General features: G+C 33.0%; 1 protein-coding gene across 1 annotated transcript in view; it reads left to right on the top strand.

Annotated features, from left to right (window-relative positions):
- Positions 1 to 19,717, top strand: part of LOC115890474 (potassium/sodium hyperpolarization-activated cyclic nucleotide-gated channel 2-like) — a 224,628-nt gene that overhangs the window by 192,824 nt on the left and 12,087 nt on the right. Inside the window, exons 6-8 of the mRNA XM_030910714.1 lie at positions 6,333 to 6,482; positions 9,250 to 9,466; positions 12,980 to 13,256. Coding sequence (XP_030766574.1) covers positions 6,333 to 6,482; positions 9,250 to 9,466; positions 12,980 to 13,256 — 644 coding nt within the window. The remainder of the gene's footprint in view (positions 1 to 6,332; positions 6,483 to 9,249; positions 9,467 to 12,979; positions 13,257 to 19,717) is intronic.

Raw genomic sequence — 19,717 nt, 5'->3', positions numbered from 1 at the left:
AATTTCATTTATCAAACGCATTCGATAGTCGTGGCTCGTGGCTCAACGATAACCATTTAGTCGCACGGCGAGGTTGTCACATATGCTTTAGTATACAAATGAATGAATGATTTTATTCGAATAAAACCATTCGATAGTTGAAATCATTCATTCAGTAACCATTCGATAGTTTAATTCATTCGATAGTTCCCATCGCTACTTGTGATGTTCCTACTTCTTAGTTAGTTTTAGATATTCCGAGTAATTCGTTTAATTAATGATTTCCAATTATAACGAAAAGTTTAAAATTCATATTAATTATCAAATGACTTAATAACAAAGTTTGAATTAAACAAAAGTACAACTTTATTTTAAACAAAAATTGTTAAAAATTTCATCGTTGGAACAACAGTTGCTTCAACGATGTTACAATACAGTTACTGTATTTTTAATATAATATGTTACTTATTGATCATTTAATGATTTAATAAGCAAGGTTACCTGAATTCAATTGGCGGAAAAGAACACAAAATTCCACTTATAGTTATTAGCTGTTACTGTAGACGGATTAACTTGCATTTGATATACCTTTTACATCCAGAAATATATACAGAGTTATTATGATAACAAATTGATCTACATAACAAACAAAAAATGTTATTATTAATTGTAGTTTTAAAACTAAATAATTCTGTATAAATTTAGTTAAATACAGGATAAGGTTGAGTTTATTTAAGACTTGACTTTTTAATAACTCAATTTGATGAACTCTTCCTTGAACTGTACTAATTACAAAATCCGGACGAGTGTTGTCAAGGATGGAACGAAAAAAATACACTAGCCGCAAGTTTCAGCCTTTAGTTTAGGCATGACATGTTATATCGAACTGAGAGCATGTTACGTAAAATATATACAGGTAAGTTAGTGTTGTATCGACCCCCGAGCAATGATACCAACCGTTTTGGCCCGTAGGTCCTTTTAATACTCCCTAGAATAGACTCTGTCAAGGGTTTGGGTAATGTTACTGGGTAAACTAGAATAGCGTATTTATACCTTTCTTATGTCAGTGGCGTACTTAGAGTATTCGGATGAGATTTAATATCGATTTTGTGTTGTTCAATTAAAATAATCTAGATCCTCCCGAGAGTATGTCACTGCTGTTGTTGAGGCGCTTTTCAGCTTTTTTACCAGGCCCACCTGCTTATATGCTTCTAGATTTTTCGGTTACCGCTCTCTAGTTCTACAAAGAGAGATTGCTTTTTACCATTTTCTTTTCCTTATTGTTTTCGTTTTTATTATGGTACAATTTCACCGTTGGTTTATTGGTATTATGTACGAGGTGATTTGATAGATAGTTATTTTATTTATATTGTTGTTATAAAATTCCAAACCAAACCAAACCTGAACATAGGAAAATTCCATGGAAATTTTGAAAATGATGATAGAAGTTTTCAATTTCATTTTAGAGAAAAACCCTTTAAAATGAAGCGAATTTTTTGTTTTGAATAATTTTTACGAATTCGTTCTTGAGTTGTGAGAGAAACAAAAATGCTAAATTAACGGAAAAACAAAATAATCCCAAAAAACAAATACATTAAGAGTCAATTTAACTAGTCCGAAAAAGTAGCAAAATAAGCGTTCGGCATTTAACGTTTTTTGTAAAACTGGCTAGGTATTTTTTCACAAATGAAGAAGGAAATTAGAGATAAAGGATTATACTATATCCGTATTGTAGCACATTTTTAGTAATAACTTCTTTATTTTTAAGATTTTGATGGTCAATCATTAGTAATATTCCTTATATTTGGATTAAATTTTCTCGAAAATAAAGACATAATTTAAAACTCCGTTACAATATGGAAATAGATTGAAGTTTTGTGATTACAGTGATATATAATTTATATGGTTTTGTAACAAATTGCTTGCTATTATAGGCAAATGCTGAACGTCTGCAAACCTTAACCAAACCTAATCCAAGCACGTATGTTTGGAATTTTTGGGTGTGGCTTAACACGACAGTATCGGTCTAAGCCTTAGGCAGATTTCTGAAATATAATATACAGGGTGGTCCGAACTGTATTCCGGAAACTTCGACAGCATATTCGGCAGATAAAAATAAGTAAAAAAGTTCGTATAAATGTACGTCCTAAAATGCTTAGCTTCGGAGATACAGGGTGTAGAAGTTTCATTTTTATTTCGATTTTTTCTAAATAATTTCTGAAATAACGTCAATATTTGGATGAAAATTGGTATCTGAGAGTTTTTTGACATGAGAAACTTGATTTTGATGTCAATGACTCGACCTAATGCAGACTGTGGATGATACACTAAAGATCATAGCCAGATGGATGCGTGAGCACAGACTCGAAATAGCTGTGGAAAAAACAGAGGCGATTTTACTGAGCCGCAAGAGAAAAGTTGACCATATAAGGTTTAATTTTAAGGATATAATAATAAATCCAGTAAAGCAAGTCAACTATATTGGATTCCACATAGACCGTGCACTCACGATGGGCCTGCACATCAAGGAGGTGTGTTTGAAATCACAACGAACTGCTAAAGCGTTGTCTGCAATACTGCCAAACGTTCGGGGCCCAACACCAGCAAAGAGAAGAGTGTTAGCATATGCGTGCCAGAATATTATTATGTATGGAGCACCTGTGTGGAACGAAGCAACCAATATGCACGTAAATAAAAAAAGACTTGAAGGTGCACAGAGAGTCATGGCTTTGAGGGCCTGTTCGGCGTATCGAACAACTTCAACTGAGGCAGCCTTGGTGATATCGAGTCTGGTGCCCCTGCATCTTCTCTCAAGAGAAAGAGAACGGCTCTTTCTAAAGGGTAAAGTACAAACCAGGGCAAGCAGAGAGATGGAGAGAAACCGCTCAGTGCAGCAGTGGCAGGCAGAATGGGAAGTATTGCAAAAAAGAAGATGGACATTGGACATATAAGCTCACCCAAATATAAATATGTGGATTAAAAGAAAGCATGGAGAGGTAAACTTCTATCTTACTCAAATATTGAGTGGTCACGGAAATTTTGGGAGTTATCTGTGTAAAATTGGAACGAGGGAAGTCGCGGAATGCCGATACTGTGCTGAACCCAAATACTCCAGAACACACAATGTTTGCTTGTCCAAGATGGGAACAGGAAAGACGTGAGGCACGCATGACGATTGGTGGCAACATCTCCGCAGATACCTTCTTAAAATCGGTAACAGAGAGAAGAGAAAACTTTGAAGCCATCTCAAAACTGGCCCAAAATATACTAGAGGCAAAATACAGCGAAGAGAGCAGGGGTAATGAAACAAAAAGAACAGTCCGGCGTCTACTTGAGGAGATGCGTCCAGCGGGTCCAGGTAGACGTGGCAGGAGCGAGGGGTGATATTTAGTAGGTAGTGTCCTCCAGGCAGCTTAAGGAGAGATTGAGTCCCACACTCGTGACGTAAAGGTACCTCCGGAAAAAAAAAAGTAGAGGGCGCCTAAGTAGAGGGCGCCACCTACATGTGTTTTAACTGTTTTGAAGCGTAATAACTGTTTGTCCGTACCTGTATAAAAACTACCGAGTTAAAAAATATACATCTCTGTGATTTTTTACGTAAAATATATCTCTTTGTAAAAATCACTATGAGCAACCGTTCTTAAGATATTTAGAATGGAAATAGTAAATACATGTCATTATTGACGAAAAATAAATACGTTGAGTTATTTCACTGATATAATAAATTTGGGAAACTTTTATTTTTTTAAATTAATCATAAAATTTTCTGCAAAAAATAGCGATAAAACAGTTTCTGTTAAACATTTGGCCCTAAAACATTTCAAATTTATTATTTGAGTCTAATAACTATTTAGTCAACATGTTTAATTTATGTCAATGATGACAGGTATTGATAATTACAGTTGAGGGTTGGAACCTTTGGTGTTACACAGCAAAATAAAAACACTAAATCACCACAATACACCAAAACACTTTTACTTTTACACTGGACGCGCGTTTCGCTAACCATGTTAGCATCATCAGCAGATGATTAGAAACTGAATAGTATATAACAGTTTACAATCATCTGCTGATGATGCTAACATGGTTAGCGAAACGCGCGTCCAGTGTAAAAGTAAAAGTGTTTTGGTGTATTGTGGTGATTTAGTGTTTTTATTTTGCTGAGGTATTGATAATTTCTATTCCAAATATCTCGAAAACCATTACTCGTAGCGGTTTTTACCAAGAAACCTTTTACACGTAAAAACGTCGTAAATGTATATTTTTTACTCAGTAGTTTTATACAGGTACAGACGAAAAGTTATTACTCTTCAAACCAGTTAAAAGATATGTAGGTGGCGCCCTCTACTAGTAGGAGTCATATTGACATCAAAATAAAATTTCTCATGTCAAAAAAACCCCAGACACCAATTTTCATCCAAATATTGACGTTACTTCAGAAATTATTTGGTAAAAATCGAAATAAAAATGAAACTTCTACACCCTGTATCTCCGAAACTCAGCATTTTAGGGCATACATTTATATGTACTTTTTTACTTATTTTTATCTGCAGAATATATTGCTGAAGTTTCCGGAATACAGTTCGGACCACCCTGTATATTTCCTTCGGCCACACACCCGCTTTACCCGACCCCTGAGAGCGACCCGAAGAGTACAGCGTAATAGACTCTTAATTTTAAACACTAAACAATTCACAAAATTAAATATTTGATATTGATAATATGGAGAAAATGGAAAAAATACCCTACGTTCTTCATCCTCGTCCAATAAGTTTTTGGTGTTTGGAATATTTAAATGACTTAAAATTATGGTTTTTAAAACTTCGACTCTTGCTTCGACCGTTTATCAGTTTATTCATTAATTTAGTATTTTTTATCTCTCATAACTTCAAAAGGAATTCGTAGAATCTATTGAAAATGGACAACTTTCTTGATTTTAGTAAATACTTTAGAAAGTTTCAAATAATGTTTTCTGTAAAATAAAATAGAAATATTTCAACTATCGCTTTTGAAATTTACGTGGGATTTCTTATGTTCGGGTTGACGAAGCAACAGATGGCATAAAAAGCAATAAATAAATATTTTGTAAACTGTATGATTTATATGTTTTTAATTATAAATCTTAATTACAAGCATTATCAAAGAAACGTGCTTCATATATTGAAATATTATGAAAATAAAATATGAAGTGTGCATTTAAATATCTTGTTCCATTTAATATTGTTATTTATATTATATGACTAAAAATATGGTTTGGGCATTTTCTGATAGGATCAAATATATTTTTCGAAGGCTCCTTAATTAAATATTAGTGTTTTTAACACAGGCATGGCACTCTAGATTGAAATTTAAAATACAATTTTTACGTGTTTTAAGCGAAAATGTCAAAAGTTGACATATGTCATTCTATTGAGAGTGTCATTTTCTATCGAATAAAGTAAAAATATAACGAGGGGCCATTTAAAAATCAGAAGTTGTATTCCGGTGAAACAAAGAAAAGTGACCAAAAACAAATGAATACGTGAATCAATCCTAATATATGGCATATACTAACATACCAAATCTCGTTTTTTATCTGGAAAAAAAAATAAAAAAGTGGTAGTGTACAGTACTCTGTACATGAGTAAGAGTTATGTACAGAGTCTCATTTTGATTACAAATTATCTAGCTTATTAATAAAAACTACTCTACAGATGCTTGTAAACCTGAGATTTTATTTGGGGAAATCAAAAATACCGCTAATAAAATTCTCATAACATGAAATGTTGCAATTTTAGATACATATTTACCTCAGTTATGTAGCTACTTCTGTAACAATCTTGTATCATTTTTTTACACGAAATCCTACTGGATTAGTTGGGGTCTTAATCAGAAAGTTTACTCAGTCACGACTAAATCTGCTGTTCAACCGGTATATTTGAATGCAATTTTAAATTAAATATTATTTGATTTTCATAATATTTCGTGGTATGATTCACGTTTCTTTGAATCGCCCTTTCGCAACTAAAAAGGGACACACTTTACATTTAATTCTGTAAGCAGTATAACATATATTTTTTAACACTTTCCAGAAATGATAGGTATATATTAATTTTATCGATTGGGACTGTAATTTTAACTTTCAATATTACATTGTACTATTAAGTCACCTCGTATGAATTTTATTTTTATTTATTTTATTTTATTTTTTATTTTCGTTGTATTACCTTTACGCAGAATGCAGTAATTTACAATATTTTGAATTTAACTTTACTTGGATGTAGTTTGGTTCGTGAGTAACGGCGGGGTGGTTCCTAAACCCGAAACCATAGTTTAGTACCATCCGCTAATTCCACCTTTTATACCTGTTACAGTTTTTAAATATGGCCAGTGTGTTCATGAGGATTTTCAATCTTATATGTATGATGCTGCTGATCGGACATTGGTCGGGATGTCTGCAGTTTCTCGTGCCCATGCTCCAGGGCTTTCCGCCAAATTCATGGGTGGCAATCAACGAACTTCAGGTAAGATCTTTAGTGAAACATAATACACACAGATGCAAAAAAAGAACGGAAAAAGTTTACGTCAAATTTAAAGTGTTATATTTTTTACATTTTAAGCCCTATTTTCATGATTTTTTTAGCAAATTGTATATAAATATATGAACTTTAATTTTAAGTTTCTTTTATACATTTTAGTATTTTTTTCGCTTATTATACAGGGTTAATCGAAGGGTTGTTTTTTACCTTAACTTTAAAACACCCTGTGCAATAATTTCGTGAGCAAATTTTTCGGTTAGAATCATGTCTCCGGAACATTTTGTTTTTTGGATCATGTCAATACATACCTTGGTTAATTTTTAAGAGCAGTGAACTTGCCACCAACAATTTGCATAATTTTTTCAATTATCATTCCTTTTTAATATTATTTTTCAATATAACGAGGTGACTTTGGTGATTATTGCGAGCTATATACTACTGTGAACTGTCCAGCATATTCAACATATCTAAATCTTTAAGAACACGTTTGAGATATTAGAGGGGTATCAAAGCAACACCAGCTTCACTAAATATAAACTTCGCTTGGTCTCAGTGACAGTACGAACATCTATAGGCAGTTATAGCAGCCAAGGAAGGCAATACAAATTATTATACTGTTTTTTACGAGTTGTTTTTGCTGTTTGTATATTTGATTATTACAGATGGTTTTTTTAATATCGTTAGTTTTGTTATTGTTATTTATGTTTATTAAAACCAGGGCTGTATCGGTACCATTTAACAATTTTTTATTTAGTATACAGTATAAAATGCAGCGTAATATGACATAACGACAAGAGTCACCAAAGCCACCTCGGCATATTGAAAAATAACATCAAAATATAATGATAATTGAAAAAATTGCAAACTATTGGTCACAAGTTCATTTCGCTCTTAAGAATTTACCAAGACATATGTTGACTTGAGACAAAAGACAAAATGCTCGGGAGAGTTTTAGGAGAATTTCACGTAATGATTCCACAAGGTGATTTAACGTTAAAAAACAACCCTTCAAATGCTATTACTATACTTTCATGTTTTTTTTAATTTTCTCTGAAACTGTATGGAAATTTGGAAAAGAAAAAACGGGATTAACCATTTCAGAACAAGCTAATTTTTTATGAAGAATGCATGTTTCTCAAAATGTCAATAATAAGAAAGTTTTGTTTCTTGTAAACACAGTCCGGAAGCATACTGTACATTACAAAAATTGTCAAAAATACGTGATTCATACCTTGAAATATTATGGAAATCAAGTTATGTTCAATATAAAGTGTATTTTATTTAAAAAATAACAAGGACACATAAACAGGAATTTTAAATTAAAAAGCTTCTTTATATTGCTGAATGGTCACTTAAGAAGTTACTCCTGCATAGAAATATACCGCTACATACCAGGATCCGGATAATTCAATCTTATGTGTGGCCTGTGATGTTGTATGGCGCTGAGACTTGGTCACTTAAGGTAAAATCAATAAACAGAATTGAGGCTTTTGAAATGTGGACACTTCGATTGCTGCGCGTACCCTGGACGCGCAGTCAAAGTCAAAAAACCTGGACGGAGCATGCAACAAATGATAAAGTCCTAAGAAGAGCCAGAGTAGACAGACAACTAATGGATACCGTAAAACAATGCAAAGTATCAGATCTGGGACATATATTAAGGGGACGTCCATATACCCAGGTTAATACTGCAGGGGAAGATGGAAGGCCGACGGGGACCGGGTCGAAAACAGCATTCTTGGCTTCGTAACATAAGAAACTGGAGTGGCATACCTGACGCCGCAACCATATTTCGACGAGCCGAAGAGGGCACCCTAGTCATCTTATAGCCATAAAACAGACGAATGATCGCCAACGTGCGGCATAGCACATGGCACCCAAAGAAGAAGAAGATATTGCTTAATAATTTTTTACATTTTGTCTCATTCCTATTTCCCGCAGATTTCTAACGAAAGCTTATAAGATTATGTCAGGTTTACGACCTTAAAACTAACTGAAGTATCTGAGTGGAAGCTTAAAATTTAGATTGAACCACAAATAAAATACTCATTAGTTAATGTCTAGACAGTCGTATATTATAAAGTTTGACACATTTTCGGCATTTTTGATTTTGTGATTAATAGTAAGTATTAATATCATTTTAATTTAAAAATTCAAAATTATCCAATACATTTTTTTCTATTTTAAATAGTTTAATCATTATTTTAATATTAAGATATATGATTTTAATAATTTAACTAATTTGAACACGATTTCTGATAAATAGCTTATAAGCTTATTATTTGCTAATAAGAATAATAAATCTATCGAAAAGGTGGTATGATAATATAGTTGATGTTGGTGAGAAGCAAAAATTGGCTATTGAGATAGTTCAATATACCCATTTGGTAGGCACTAAACTTAGAATAAATTAGTGGCTCCAATTACACTTTATACTTTTTAGTTTACGATCATTGACGATGTCTTAAGCTTGATTTTCATGCGTCCGTTATCCGTCGATACGATGGTCCGATATTAATTTTATTGGTTGACTTTAAAGACTTCAATTGATTAGAAACGGTTAACCAATCCAAGTCTTTACATTCAACCAATAAAATTAATATCGTATCATTGTATCGTCGGACAACGGATGCATTACCTTAGATCGGTTATTACTAGCGTCAAAACAAACCAAAATTTTTTTAGTTTTTAAAAATTCTATACGAACACACATTACTCACAATTAAACTTTACGTTATTTCAAAATTCCCAGGAGGCCTTTTGGCTGGAACAATACTCTTGGGCCCTGTTTAAGGCCATGTCCCACATGCTGTGCATCGGCTACGGCCGCTTCCCCCCACAATCCCTTACGGACATGTGGCTCACAATGCTCTCTATGATCTCCGGGGCCACGTGCTACGCCCTGTTCCTGGGCCACGCCACCAACTTGATCCAGAGCTTGGACTCGTCCAGGCGACAATACCGCGAAAGTATTCTACGACGTAATCTATATTTGGAATTCCTGGTTTACAATGTGGGTTAGCTATCCCCGTACGTATACGTAGATAAGATTTCCTTTTAAATGCGGTCGAAGTGGAAATTTGGCATACATGCAATTTTCTAAGGCAATGATGGATTTCGCCAAAATGTAAGTCGCCGGGTCTAATTTATTTCGATGTCATTGGCAGGATGCAAGAAAACCGCCTACCGCAATCTCTTCTTTACCGTGAGCTTGTAGCTGTTAAGGGGAAACCGGGTGGACAACTCTAAAGATACAAAGATATTTTCCATGAAAACTTAAAGGGGATAAGCATGCAGAATCAGTGGGAAGAAGCAGCGCACAATAGAATGCAATGGAGAAGAATTGTAAACACAGTCAACAACAACAACCAAAAAGTAAAGAGGCTACAAAGTAATGAGATTTTTGAATGTCCGGAGTGCGGAAGAGTGATCACATCCACATCACGTATCGGGCTTTCCAGTTACAGGAAACCTCATGAAACAAAACGCCTTGCGTAACCATTCTCTGATGCGTGTCAAATACTCGTCAGCGAGTAATGGCTGATAATGATTAATAATAGTAATGGTTGACTAAAAATAATATTATCCTGGTAGATATAAACATTGAAAATCGTCCCAATAAAAAGCTAAAAAGATTTTCTTTTTAATTTTGTATACTCCATAATTGAAATATGTACGAAAAAAATAGTACTGTAAATAAAAAAATACTGCTATAAAATAGAAATTTTAATTAACAATTTATGTTAATTCTAAAACTAGAGATTAAGATAACTCCCTTTCAAAGAAAATGGTAAAAATTTCCGGTAATGAATTTTCAGTTTTAGCAAGATGTTAAAATTATTCTTCGACTTTGAATACTTTTGACCTACAAGATAAATTGTTGTTTGATTCATATCTTCACAGTATACGATTATATTCTTAATTATTGTCGACAGGGTGCTTACCGCTATTTCGCATTGACCTTCTACTTTTTGTGTTTGTGCCATATTTTACTATGCAGTTAACCTCATTTTTTTCTTTTTTATTTAAATATAAATTCTTCAGATTGTAGAACAGGATAAAAAATTCTAATTATTATTATGGATTTTTTCAACAGATTCATTTTTGTGCATATTTTTATCTACCATAGTTAGTTAACTATTATTTCTAAAATTGTAGAAGAATTGTTACTGTTATTTAAAGATAAGCGTTGTATCTAAAATTTTCTATTTATTTCTGAAGAATTATACAGGGTGATTCACGGCCATGGCACGTTAAACATTTATGGAGAACTAACTGGTGAGAGGCTTTTTCTGAAAATTTGGATTTTTACATAGAGGTTCCTACCCTATCTGTCTAAATTATTTTCAGCATTACAGTGAATTGATTAAAAAAAATGATCTATGATCTAGAATTATTGGGTAGATCATAAATTTGGCATATTGAAAGCTGAAATTTTGTTTATAGGTTAATGAAAGGTGACATGTTCGATAAAAAAAAATGCGACACGTAAAATCAAAAAAATATTTATTTCAATAAAAGGAAGTGGTTCAAATTTAGCTTACAAGATTTGCTCCGAACAAACATACATACATAGATAGTTACATAGTTACATACAAAGCAAGTTAAATAAAAACTTATAAAATTGTTACTTGAACAAATACTTAAACTTTATATGAATCAATTAGACGGTAATATATATTAACATATATATGTGTATTATATATGTATATTTCTAAAATTGTTATGATGAGAAAATTCTCAAATGAAACTAAATTAATAATAGAATTATTAAATTTTTTTTATTTTTTTAAAAATATCCTTATTATTGAATTTGTAAACGTCACAAAAGTATTAATTTTTGCGACGTAATTAACAATATAAAAAAGCCATTTTAACGCCTAGGCATAAAGGTAAAGCACTTTTACGCCTAAGAATATAAGTACGAAAATATATTATTAAACTGACATAAAGTGTCAAATTGAACAAGCCGTAACCATATATAACTTTCTCAATATATAATTACATACAAGGTATGACTTAATTATTTATTTTTTTTTATATTATTTGGAACATTTTAAGTTGTTTAAAAAATTATTTGTGACGTTTGAAAAAAAATAACACGTTCTATTCGGAGTAAAAATGGCTTTTTGTACCTCTGCTATATGTCGTACAGCCTCGCCACCATAAAGTGTCATTTTTACTCTTAATAAAACAATATACTATTTTTGCTCATCCTGTGTAATATCCAATCGGTTGATGTAGACAGATCGAATATGTCGACTTTCGTTAACTTATAACCCAAATTTCAACTTTAAAAATGTTCAATTCATGATTTTACCAATGCTTATTCAAGATCATGTTTTTATCAATTTTAAACATATTATTTTATTTTTTATCTCGAAAACTATAAGAGATATAGGTATAGGTTAGTATAATACAGAAATTATGAGATATAAAAGTAGTTTCCATACATGTAATGTAATAATACACTGTGTGTTATATTTATAATGACAAAGATGATACCACTTTTTAAATGATCCGGCAACACTGTAAAGTTGATAATATTTCAGCTAGATGGTGCAGGTGCCTTTATGTAATAATCCAAATTTTCAAAAAACTAGTTCTCCATAAACGTCTAACGTACCATCATCGCCGTGAATCACCCTATAGACCTTTTTTATTAGTATAAGAGCTAGCAACGTTTCAACGTTTTCGAGAAAGTATTTTAAGAAAGCTGGCTCTTTGATATATCTTTTACTATGCTCTCCGGAACAGCATGCGGCCCGTCTGGCTGCCGATACCCGTTGCGTTTACTACTGCGCATCGGAAGAAGATCATATATATTTTTTTAATTTAGTCTTATAAATTCTAGTATTGAATATAAATCGAACATGTCTCCATAACGCAGTGCGTAGAGTTTCCGACTACGAACAGAGGATTCAGAGTTCGAATCCGAGTCAGGGCAATAATTTTTTTATTTTATTTTTGTTTATATTCTGATAGTAAGGTATTAAATAATTCTGGTGATTCAAAAAATATATATATTTAATACTTTACTATCAGAATATAAACGAAAATAAAATAAAAAAATGTTTGCACTGACCCAGATTCGAACTCTGACTCCTCGCTTGATAGACGGAACCTCTACGCGCTGAGCTATGGAGACTCGGTCGGTTTATATTCAATACTAGAAATTAAAGGACTAATAAAAATATAGGATCTTCTTTCAATGCGCAGTAGGGAACGCAACCTTTACCGGCAGCCAGATACTCTAGAGAGCATAGTAAAAGATATATCAAAAGCTAGACGTCTTAAAATACTTGTTTTTCCAACGTTGCTAGCTCTCGTACTATATTACGTTGCTTTAATCTTAAAGGAGCACCTGGAACATATAGCGACTCTAGCCAAGAGCGCCGATAGCTCGCGATAGGGTTATCGACTATGCTACCTTCTCAGTTGTTTTAATATACTAACTGCAGCTTTGTTCTTTTATTTCCCAGGTGATATAATCATAAAAGAAGGCACGATCGGCGCCAAGATGTACTTCATCCAGGAGGGCATCGTCGACATCGTGATGGCCAACGGCGAGGTGGCCACCAGCCTCAGCGACGGTTCCTACTTCGGCGAGATCTGCTTGCTGACCAACGCGAGGCGCGTGGCCTCCGTGCGCGCCGAGACCTACTGTAACCTGTTCTCGCTGTCCGTGGACCACTTCAATGCAGTGCTGGACCAGTACCCGCTGATGCGCCGCACAATGGAGTCGGTCGCGGCGGAGAGGTCAGTGCGGTGGTTGGTATACACTCGCACCGCGGGGCGCGGGTTATTAAATTATGACTGTTTTGAAATCGCTTCTTTGGTGTTGGGTTATGGTGGTGGGGTGGGGAGTCAAAGAAAATCGGAAAGAGTTATTATTATTAAACTAGAAAAATAAATAATTTAATATAAGTATAGGGCATCATCCCACTTCTGATGATATACACGGTGATTCAGGCTTCCGAAAAAGATCTACCGTGTGGTGCATCCATAGCTTTTATAGACAGCTAGTCAGCTCACGACGATTTAAGGTTGATTCTCACTATACCTTTCATATCAGCTCCATACCGTTTCCCTTCCGTTTACATAAAATATTATATAATGTAAATGAATAGGACAATGTATACTATCCTTTCCGTTTCCCTTCCATTCCATATCCTAGGTCATAGGATATGACATATGATTATGCCAAGGAAAGTCTATAGGCATTCATATACTTACGTGGATAAATCAACGCCATAAGTTTAGCACTAAAAAATACGTCTCCAACATCACGACATGCCATTTTCAAACCTTCTTTATTGCAGTTATGAAACGTTCAATAGGTTTGTTTTTCTCGAGGACCTTACTTTGCGCATGCGCATTAAAAGTTGCACGTATTTCCAAAATAATCACAATTTTATATGGTTTAGAAAGTTTTTTAGAAAGACAAATTATACATTGTTATGGAAACCAACTTTTCATTCGCATCATATTGTTATAATCTTATTTCCATTGTGTAACGACGCTTGTTTTTTGCGTTTTTTAATTTACAAATTGTATTAATTACTTTGTTATCGACCGCTTTTATATAGTCAAGGATACAAGTGTGTTCAGTGAGAAGTTAGTTTTAAGTTTGTGCAATTATATTTCTATTTTTTTTCGTTGGACTTTCTAAATACTCGTTGAAATGGCTATTAGTGTGTGAAAGTTCTGACATAAAGGTCCCCGAATTATCTTTTCATAGGCAAGTAAAGTATTCAATTGTTCTTTTATTTATATTAAGCCACATGCATACTTTCTGGTTAGATTTCCTAAGAATATTGATATTCGTACGGAGTGGCTAAATGTATTTTTTATATAATTTAATTTTTGTAACAGTAAACAGTCAACTTATTGTTCAAGTATAAGCATTTTACAAATTAGATTTTTAAAATGTTCAAAGCATCATATTACTTTACTAAGAGAGCTTTGTAGAAAAGCCCTCATAATGGAAGTATTCGTAAATTATATAATTAAAAACAAATTTACATATAAAATTTTTATACAAATAACAACCTTTACGATTTTCTTTGACGATCCGCACTATACATCTATGCGTGTGTGTTTTCCTTTGTGGCGACTTCACGTCCTCTGTTATGATCTGTTATTGATTGTTTTTATTTCTGTATTTTTTTTGTTTCTGCAAATTGAACGTCCCCCGTATCTCTATTTTCATTCGCTTTCAGTTTCTTGTTGACTGGTTTTTTAATTTATTTTTACCTAGTATTCAAATTTTTACCTAAAATTTATTCAAAGTTATTGATACTGCTAGGAAATTACTCGATTTATTAAATAAAATTTTATAAAGTTCTCGTAATTTATGGAGTTATGATCCGCATTTTAATATAACTATAAAGAAGAAATAATATTTCTTAAAAAAACCGATACAGTTTTTTTTATTTTTCAGTTAAAAAACGAGATTTGGTATGGTAGTATATAACTTAAATTATGATTGATTGACGTATTCAATTAGTATAATGACACTACCTGTTTCACAGGAAATGACTACAACTTTTGATTTTTAAAGGGTTCCCTCAGTCATTTTTTTATAAAGATTACATTCTGAATAGAATATATATAATAGAAGACATATCATATGTCTACTTTTGACAATCTTCGCTTAAGAAAAATTAGCGTTTTAAATTTCAATCTAGATAGCCTTTGCTATGAGTAAAACTACTACTCTTTATCAAAGAGCCTTGGAAAAATATATTTGATCGTCTAATGTTTTTCGTGACTTTTCCTGGCCGATTAAAATCATATTTTTAATCATAACTCAACTTTTTTAAATGGAACGAGAGTGGCTCATTACCATATTTGGAATAAGCACTTTTTTACGAAAAATTTGGGACAATGTACTTAGTAGAGTGAAATTTAAAATACTATTTTTAACCGAAAAGTATCAAAAGTTTACATTTCCAGTAAAACAGGAAATGGCCGAAAATAATTGAATACACCAATCAATCCTGAATTATGTCATATACTAACATACAAAATCTCTTTTTGGTGTCTAAAAAAATTAAATGGTTATAGAGATGGAGCCAGTTTTAAAAACACCTGGTATTTCTTGTATATTGTTATCTTTTAAATTCTCACTTTTATTTTTATACCAGTCACCAGAAACTTATACCTCTTGAATCTCATCTCATTTGTCTTGAACTTGGCCGTAGTAGACTTTTCGTGTACGCTTTTACCCCAGTTAAAGTTGTTAGCTTGTTTAAGTCCTTTTAGAGCGGATTTTCCGAAAGAAGAATCCAAAAGGATCCCTGAAGACCGGGATTGGATACAACGGGGTATCGAATGGAAGAGGTTTATATTTAAAAATTTCAAAATTTGTTTTTTTTTGCGTTGAGTATGGATAAGAGGACTTAATAGTTGAGCCGCAGTAGGCAATCATTGACAAAGCACACCGTTTACATTGAATGCTCGAATAGCGAATAAAAATCAATATGTATCTGTAATTTATCGTATTTTAACAATTGGACATTGTCATATTTATTTCAAACCAATAATCAACGAAAATATTTGTCCCCAAGTAGCATTTTCACGATTTGCGACCACATGTTTACTAAACACAACGTTGCATTAGTTACAAAAAATAGTTAGCTCCCTACCTTGGGTATTAAAATAAATTTAAACGTTTTTATAACGTTGTGCCGACGTTGGACTAGTACTACAGCAAAGTAAAAGCTTCTGCGACGTCGAATAAACGTTGTCTTGTAACCTTTTTGCTTAAGTGATCTTTAGGTGATTCGGACAACGTAGTTACAACGTTGGACAATATAGAGTTTTCCGACGTCAATTTTAGGACCTATTCCAACGTTATGCTAACGTCGTCTATTTTACTAATTCCAACGTTGTTTAGATTTCCTTATTCTTACGTTGGTAGGACGTCAAGTCACTACCTTTTTGCAACTGTATTGAATCATAACCTTAAATCTTAAATTTTCACTTCATTGTTCTGTTCAGTCAGACAGTTCAGTGCTGTTTTTGTTTTTATAAAAAAAAACTTAATTAAAATGGGACATAAGAAAGGTACATATAAAACTAAATTTAAATATACATCGATATATATTATCGATAGTTTATCCACTCCCTCGTTTATTTAGATTATAGAGGGCGGCACAAGCTAGACTCTAGGATGACTAAATTAGGCAATCTTGCGACTGTCTACCTGTTAAGGCAAGCTGTCGCCTTAAGGCCGAACTGCGACTTTATTAGTCCAGTATGCGACTACCCGAACTACTCCATCTTAATCTCCAAAATAACAAAGTGAAAGCCGCCATGTTGTTGAATAAGAAAATGTTTCGTTCCTAAAATAGCAATTCCTGCTTTTTGAATACATTAACTTGAAATATTTGACCCTAAAAAAATCACGCGGAAACAATTTTTTTCGACTGCGAATAAATTATTCTCATTTTACTAAAAAAATTCAAGAAAATTTTTAAAACTTCTTTTAAAGTTTTAAGGCCCATTAGTATTTTTCAAAGTAGAAACAATACATTTATCAATAAAGTTGTTTGCGTTTAACTTTTTTGCCTTGGGTAACGAGTTACAGAGTCGGTTAAAGTGTTTCAATAAATATGATCTTCAAACATCCTCCACACTTAAATACTTTTGTTTTGTTTTCCTTCACTGCCATCTGACATATGTCTCTAACTAAATCATAAAAATAATATTTTTACTATAATTATCCCAATTTAGGATAAAACGCGACTTAGACGCCATATTAGTTTTGTATTTCTGTGAATTAGGATTTTAAACAACGTTGCAGTTTGTACTAAATTAGGCTTCTAGCCAACGTCGGTATCCAACGTCGTTTCGACCCAAAAATTCTCCAATCTAGTGCAGACTAGGCTTGGCACGAGGTTGTGCCGACGTTGCGCCCCGACGTTTGGTCGCGTGACACAACGTTGTCCCGACGTCCAAATGTTGCTTGGGTCTAATTTAGTAAAATTACTGTAAACCACTATAAATACAAATTGCTGGTTAGGTTCAAAATTTTAGCGTTAAAATTATTAGGCATTTGCATAAAAGTGTGTATTTTGGGTGATATAGACTATGAAACGCTCAGGTACGGAGTTTGTGTGATCTAACGCTGTTTCAGGTAGTAAAAATTAAGTGATTTTTCTTTTGAACCCGAACCTGGGCGTCGCGTTGTGTTGTGACAATTTCAAATGTTAATAAAATTACCGAAAAATGTTAACAAGTAAAGTAGGGCGTAATTACATGGTTGTTGGGTGCAATAATATTCAATAACTCAACTTTCCCGGATATTCAACTCTCCCGAAACAACATTTTACAGCTTCATAACTTCTCACAGCGATTTGATCAAAAGCAAAAATGGCACATACTTGCTGTCCTCCTTTCACGCAGTTTAGCAACTCTGAACTGTTCAAGAACGCGATACTTTCACTCCATTCAATTGAGTCATAAAGTTCCAGAACTGTTCCGCGCCATATGGCGGCACGAGGCTATCGCGCACAGCTCCTTTCAGAACCGTTCCGGGCTTTACGCCCTGGGGCTAAAGCCCGGAACTCGAAGTTCGCGAATGGAGGACAGCAGCTACGAGAGAATAAAATATAATTTGCAATATTAATATTAAATAATAATAATATTAATGGTATAGGTTTTTTATCAACTAGTGCTTGAATTTTTATGAACAACTTCTAAAATTACAATTATGTACCTTTAGAAGAAAACGTTATAGCCGAAATAACCCCAGTTATATCATTACCAAAGAGTAGATAAGACAAGAGACGACAGTGAACAAAGAAGTCGAATTTCGCGAGAGAGACGCAGATATATTAAAATTTAAAGGTCCCATCAAGTCCCATTTTGTCTGTTGCCAAGTATATTTCTTTGAAAAATAAACACGATTTTCTGAAAATAAATTAATAATATAAGAAGGATATAAGTAACGTATGTTAATACGGAAATGTAAAATTAGGTTGGTTTAGGTTCTTTTTTCGCAATGTACTGATAATATCAAAGAAACAGAATGACTAACTAAGTTGATCGATTTCAAAGATAAACAGATAAAATCTGAAAATCTGACAACGGCGTATTTTATTTTTTCTAATCTATGATTTTAGGACGCTAATCAGCTGTGCTAATCAGGCTTAAACATAAACAAATCTGATTAGTTGTTTTCTTGCATTTTTGCCTTTTTAAAGTGTGTTTTCAAAGTTTTTCGATATATTATCGTTTTGAGAGTTTTTAAGGTTTAATTTTAGTATCGTTTTTGTTGCGTACTAATTTGTAATTATTGTTAAATATGAATACTGAACAGGACGCGAGTAGCAGGAAAAGACGAGATGGTGGCAATGTGTGTGCTTATAAAGACTGCAAAGATGGGTCTTATTCTTCGACAAACATAATATTTCACTCTTTTCCAAAGGATCCTGAAAAGTATTTTTATAGAAATATACTATATAATTATGTTATTAAACTAAATGTAATCCATAGATCGAAGACATGGTTAGAAGCTTGTGATCGCGAGGATTTATTAAATAAAAATTTGCTATTAAATAAAAAAAAACTTCTTTATAAAACACATAAGGTATGTAGTGCCCACTTTGAAGACCATATGTATAATAATCCAAACGGCATATATTTTTACAAAAAAAATTGAGCAACTCTATTTTTTTGTACATAAACTCCACAGTGTAATATTACACTTGTTCAAGTCCATATGTAAAAAAATACACGTAAATAAAACATTTCTTACAAATCGACTTGGTCACTTTCTCTTGTTTACCAACGTTATACAAAATATTGTTTTTATTATCTTTATTTCCCGACAAATATGTTTCTAGTTATAATTTATTTTACATAATATTTAGAAAACTCATTTTTTTTCGTTTCTATTTATTTCTTTACCCATACAGTAACTATTTATAAGCTATACAGGCAAGCTTTAATAATAGTCTATTTCAAATTTCCCGCGAAAAAATTACGAAAATTTAAAGGGGCAAGCGAGACGAGGTCACTCTCCCCACCACTCAAACATGAACGGTACCGCGCGAACTGTCGTCTCTTTTGCCCATACAGTAACTATTTATAAAAGCTATACAGGCAAGTTTTTTTAAATAATAGACTATTTCAAATTTCCCGCGAAAAAATAATTAAAATTTAAAGGGACAGGCTAGACGAGGTCACTCTCCCCACCACTCAAACATGAA

Source organism: Sitophilus oryzae, unplaced genomic scaffold (assembly GCF_002938485.1).
Source record: "Sitophilus oryzae breed Bouriz unplaced genomic scaffold, Soryzae_2.0 scaffold_866_pilon_pilon, whole genome shotgun sequence".
In the NCBI taxonomy this organism is placed as follows: Eukaryota; Metazoa; Arthropoda; class Insecta; order Coleoptera; family Curculionidae; genus Sitophilus; species Sitophilus oryzae.
The sequence above is the reverse complement of the archived record's forward strand: the minus strand, read 5'-3'. Positions and strand labels throughout refer to the sequence as shown.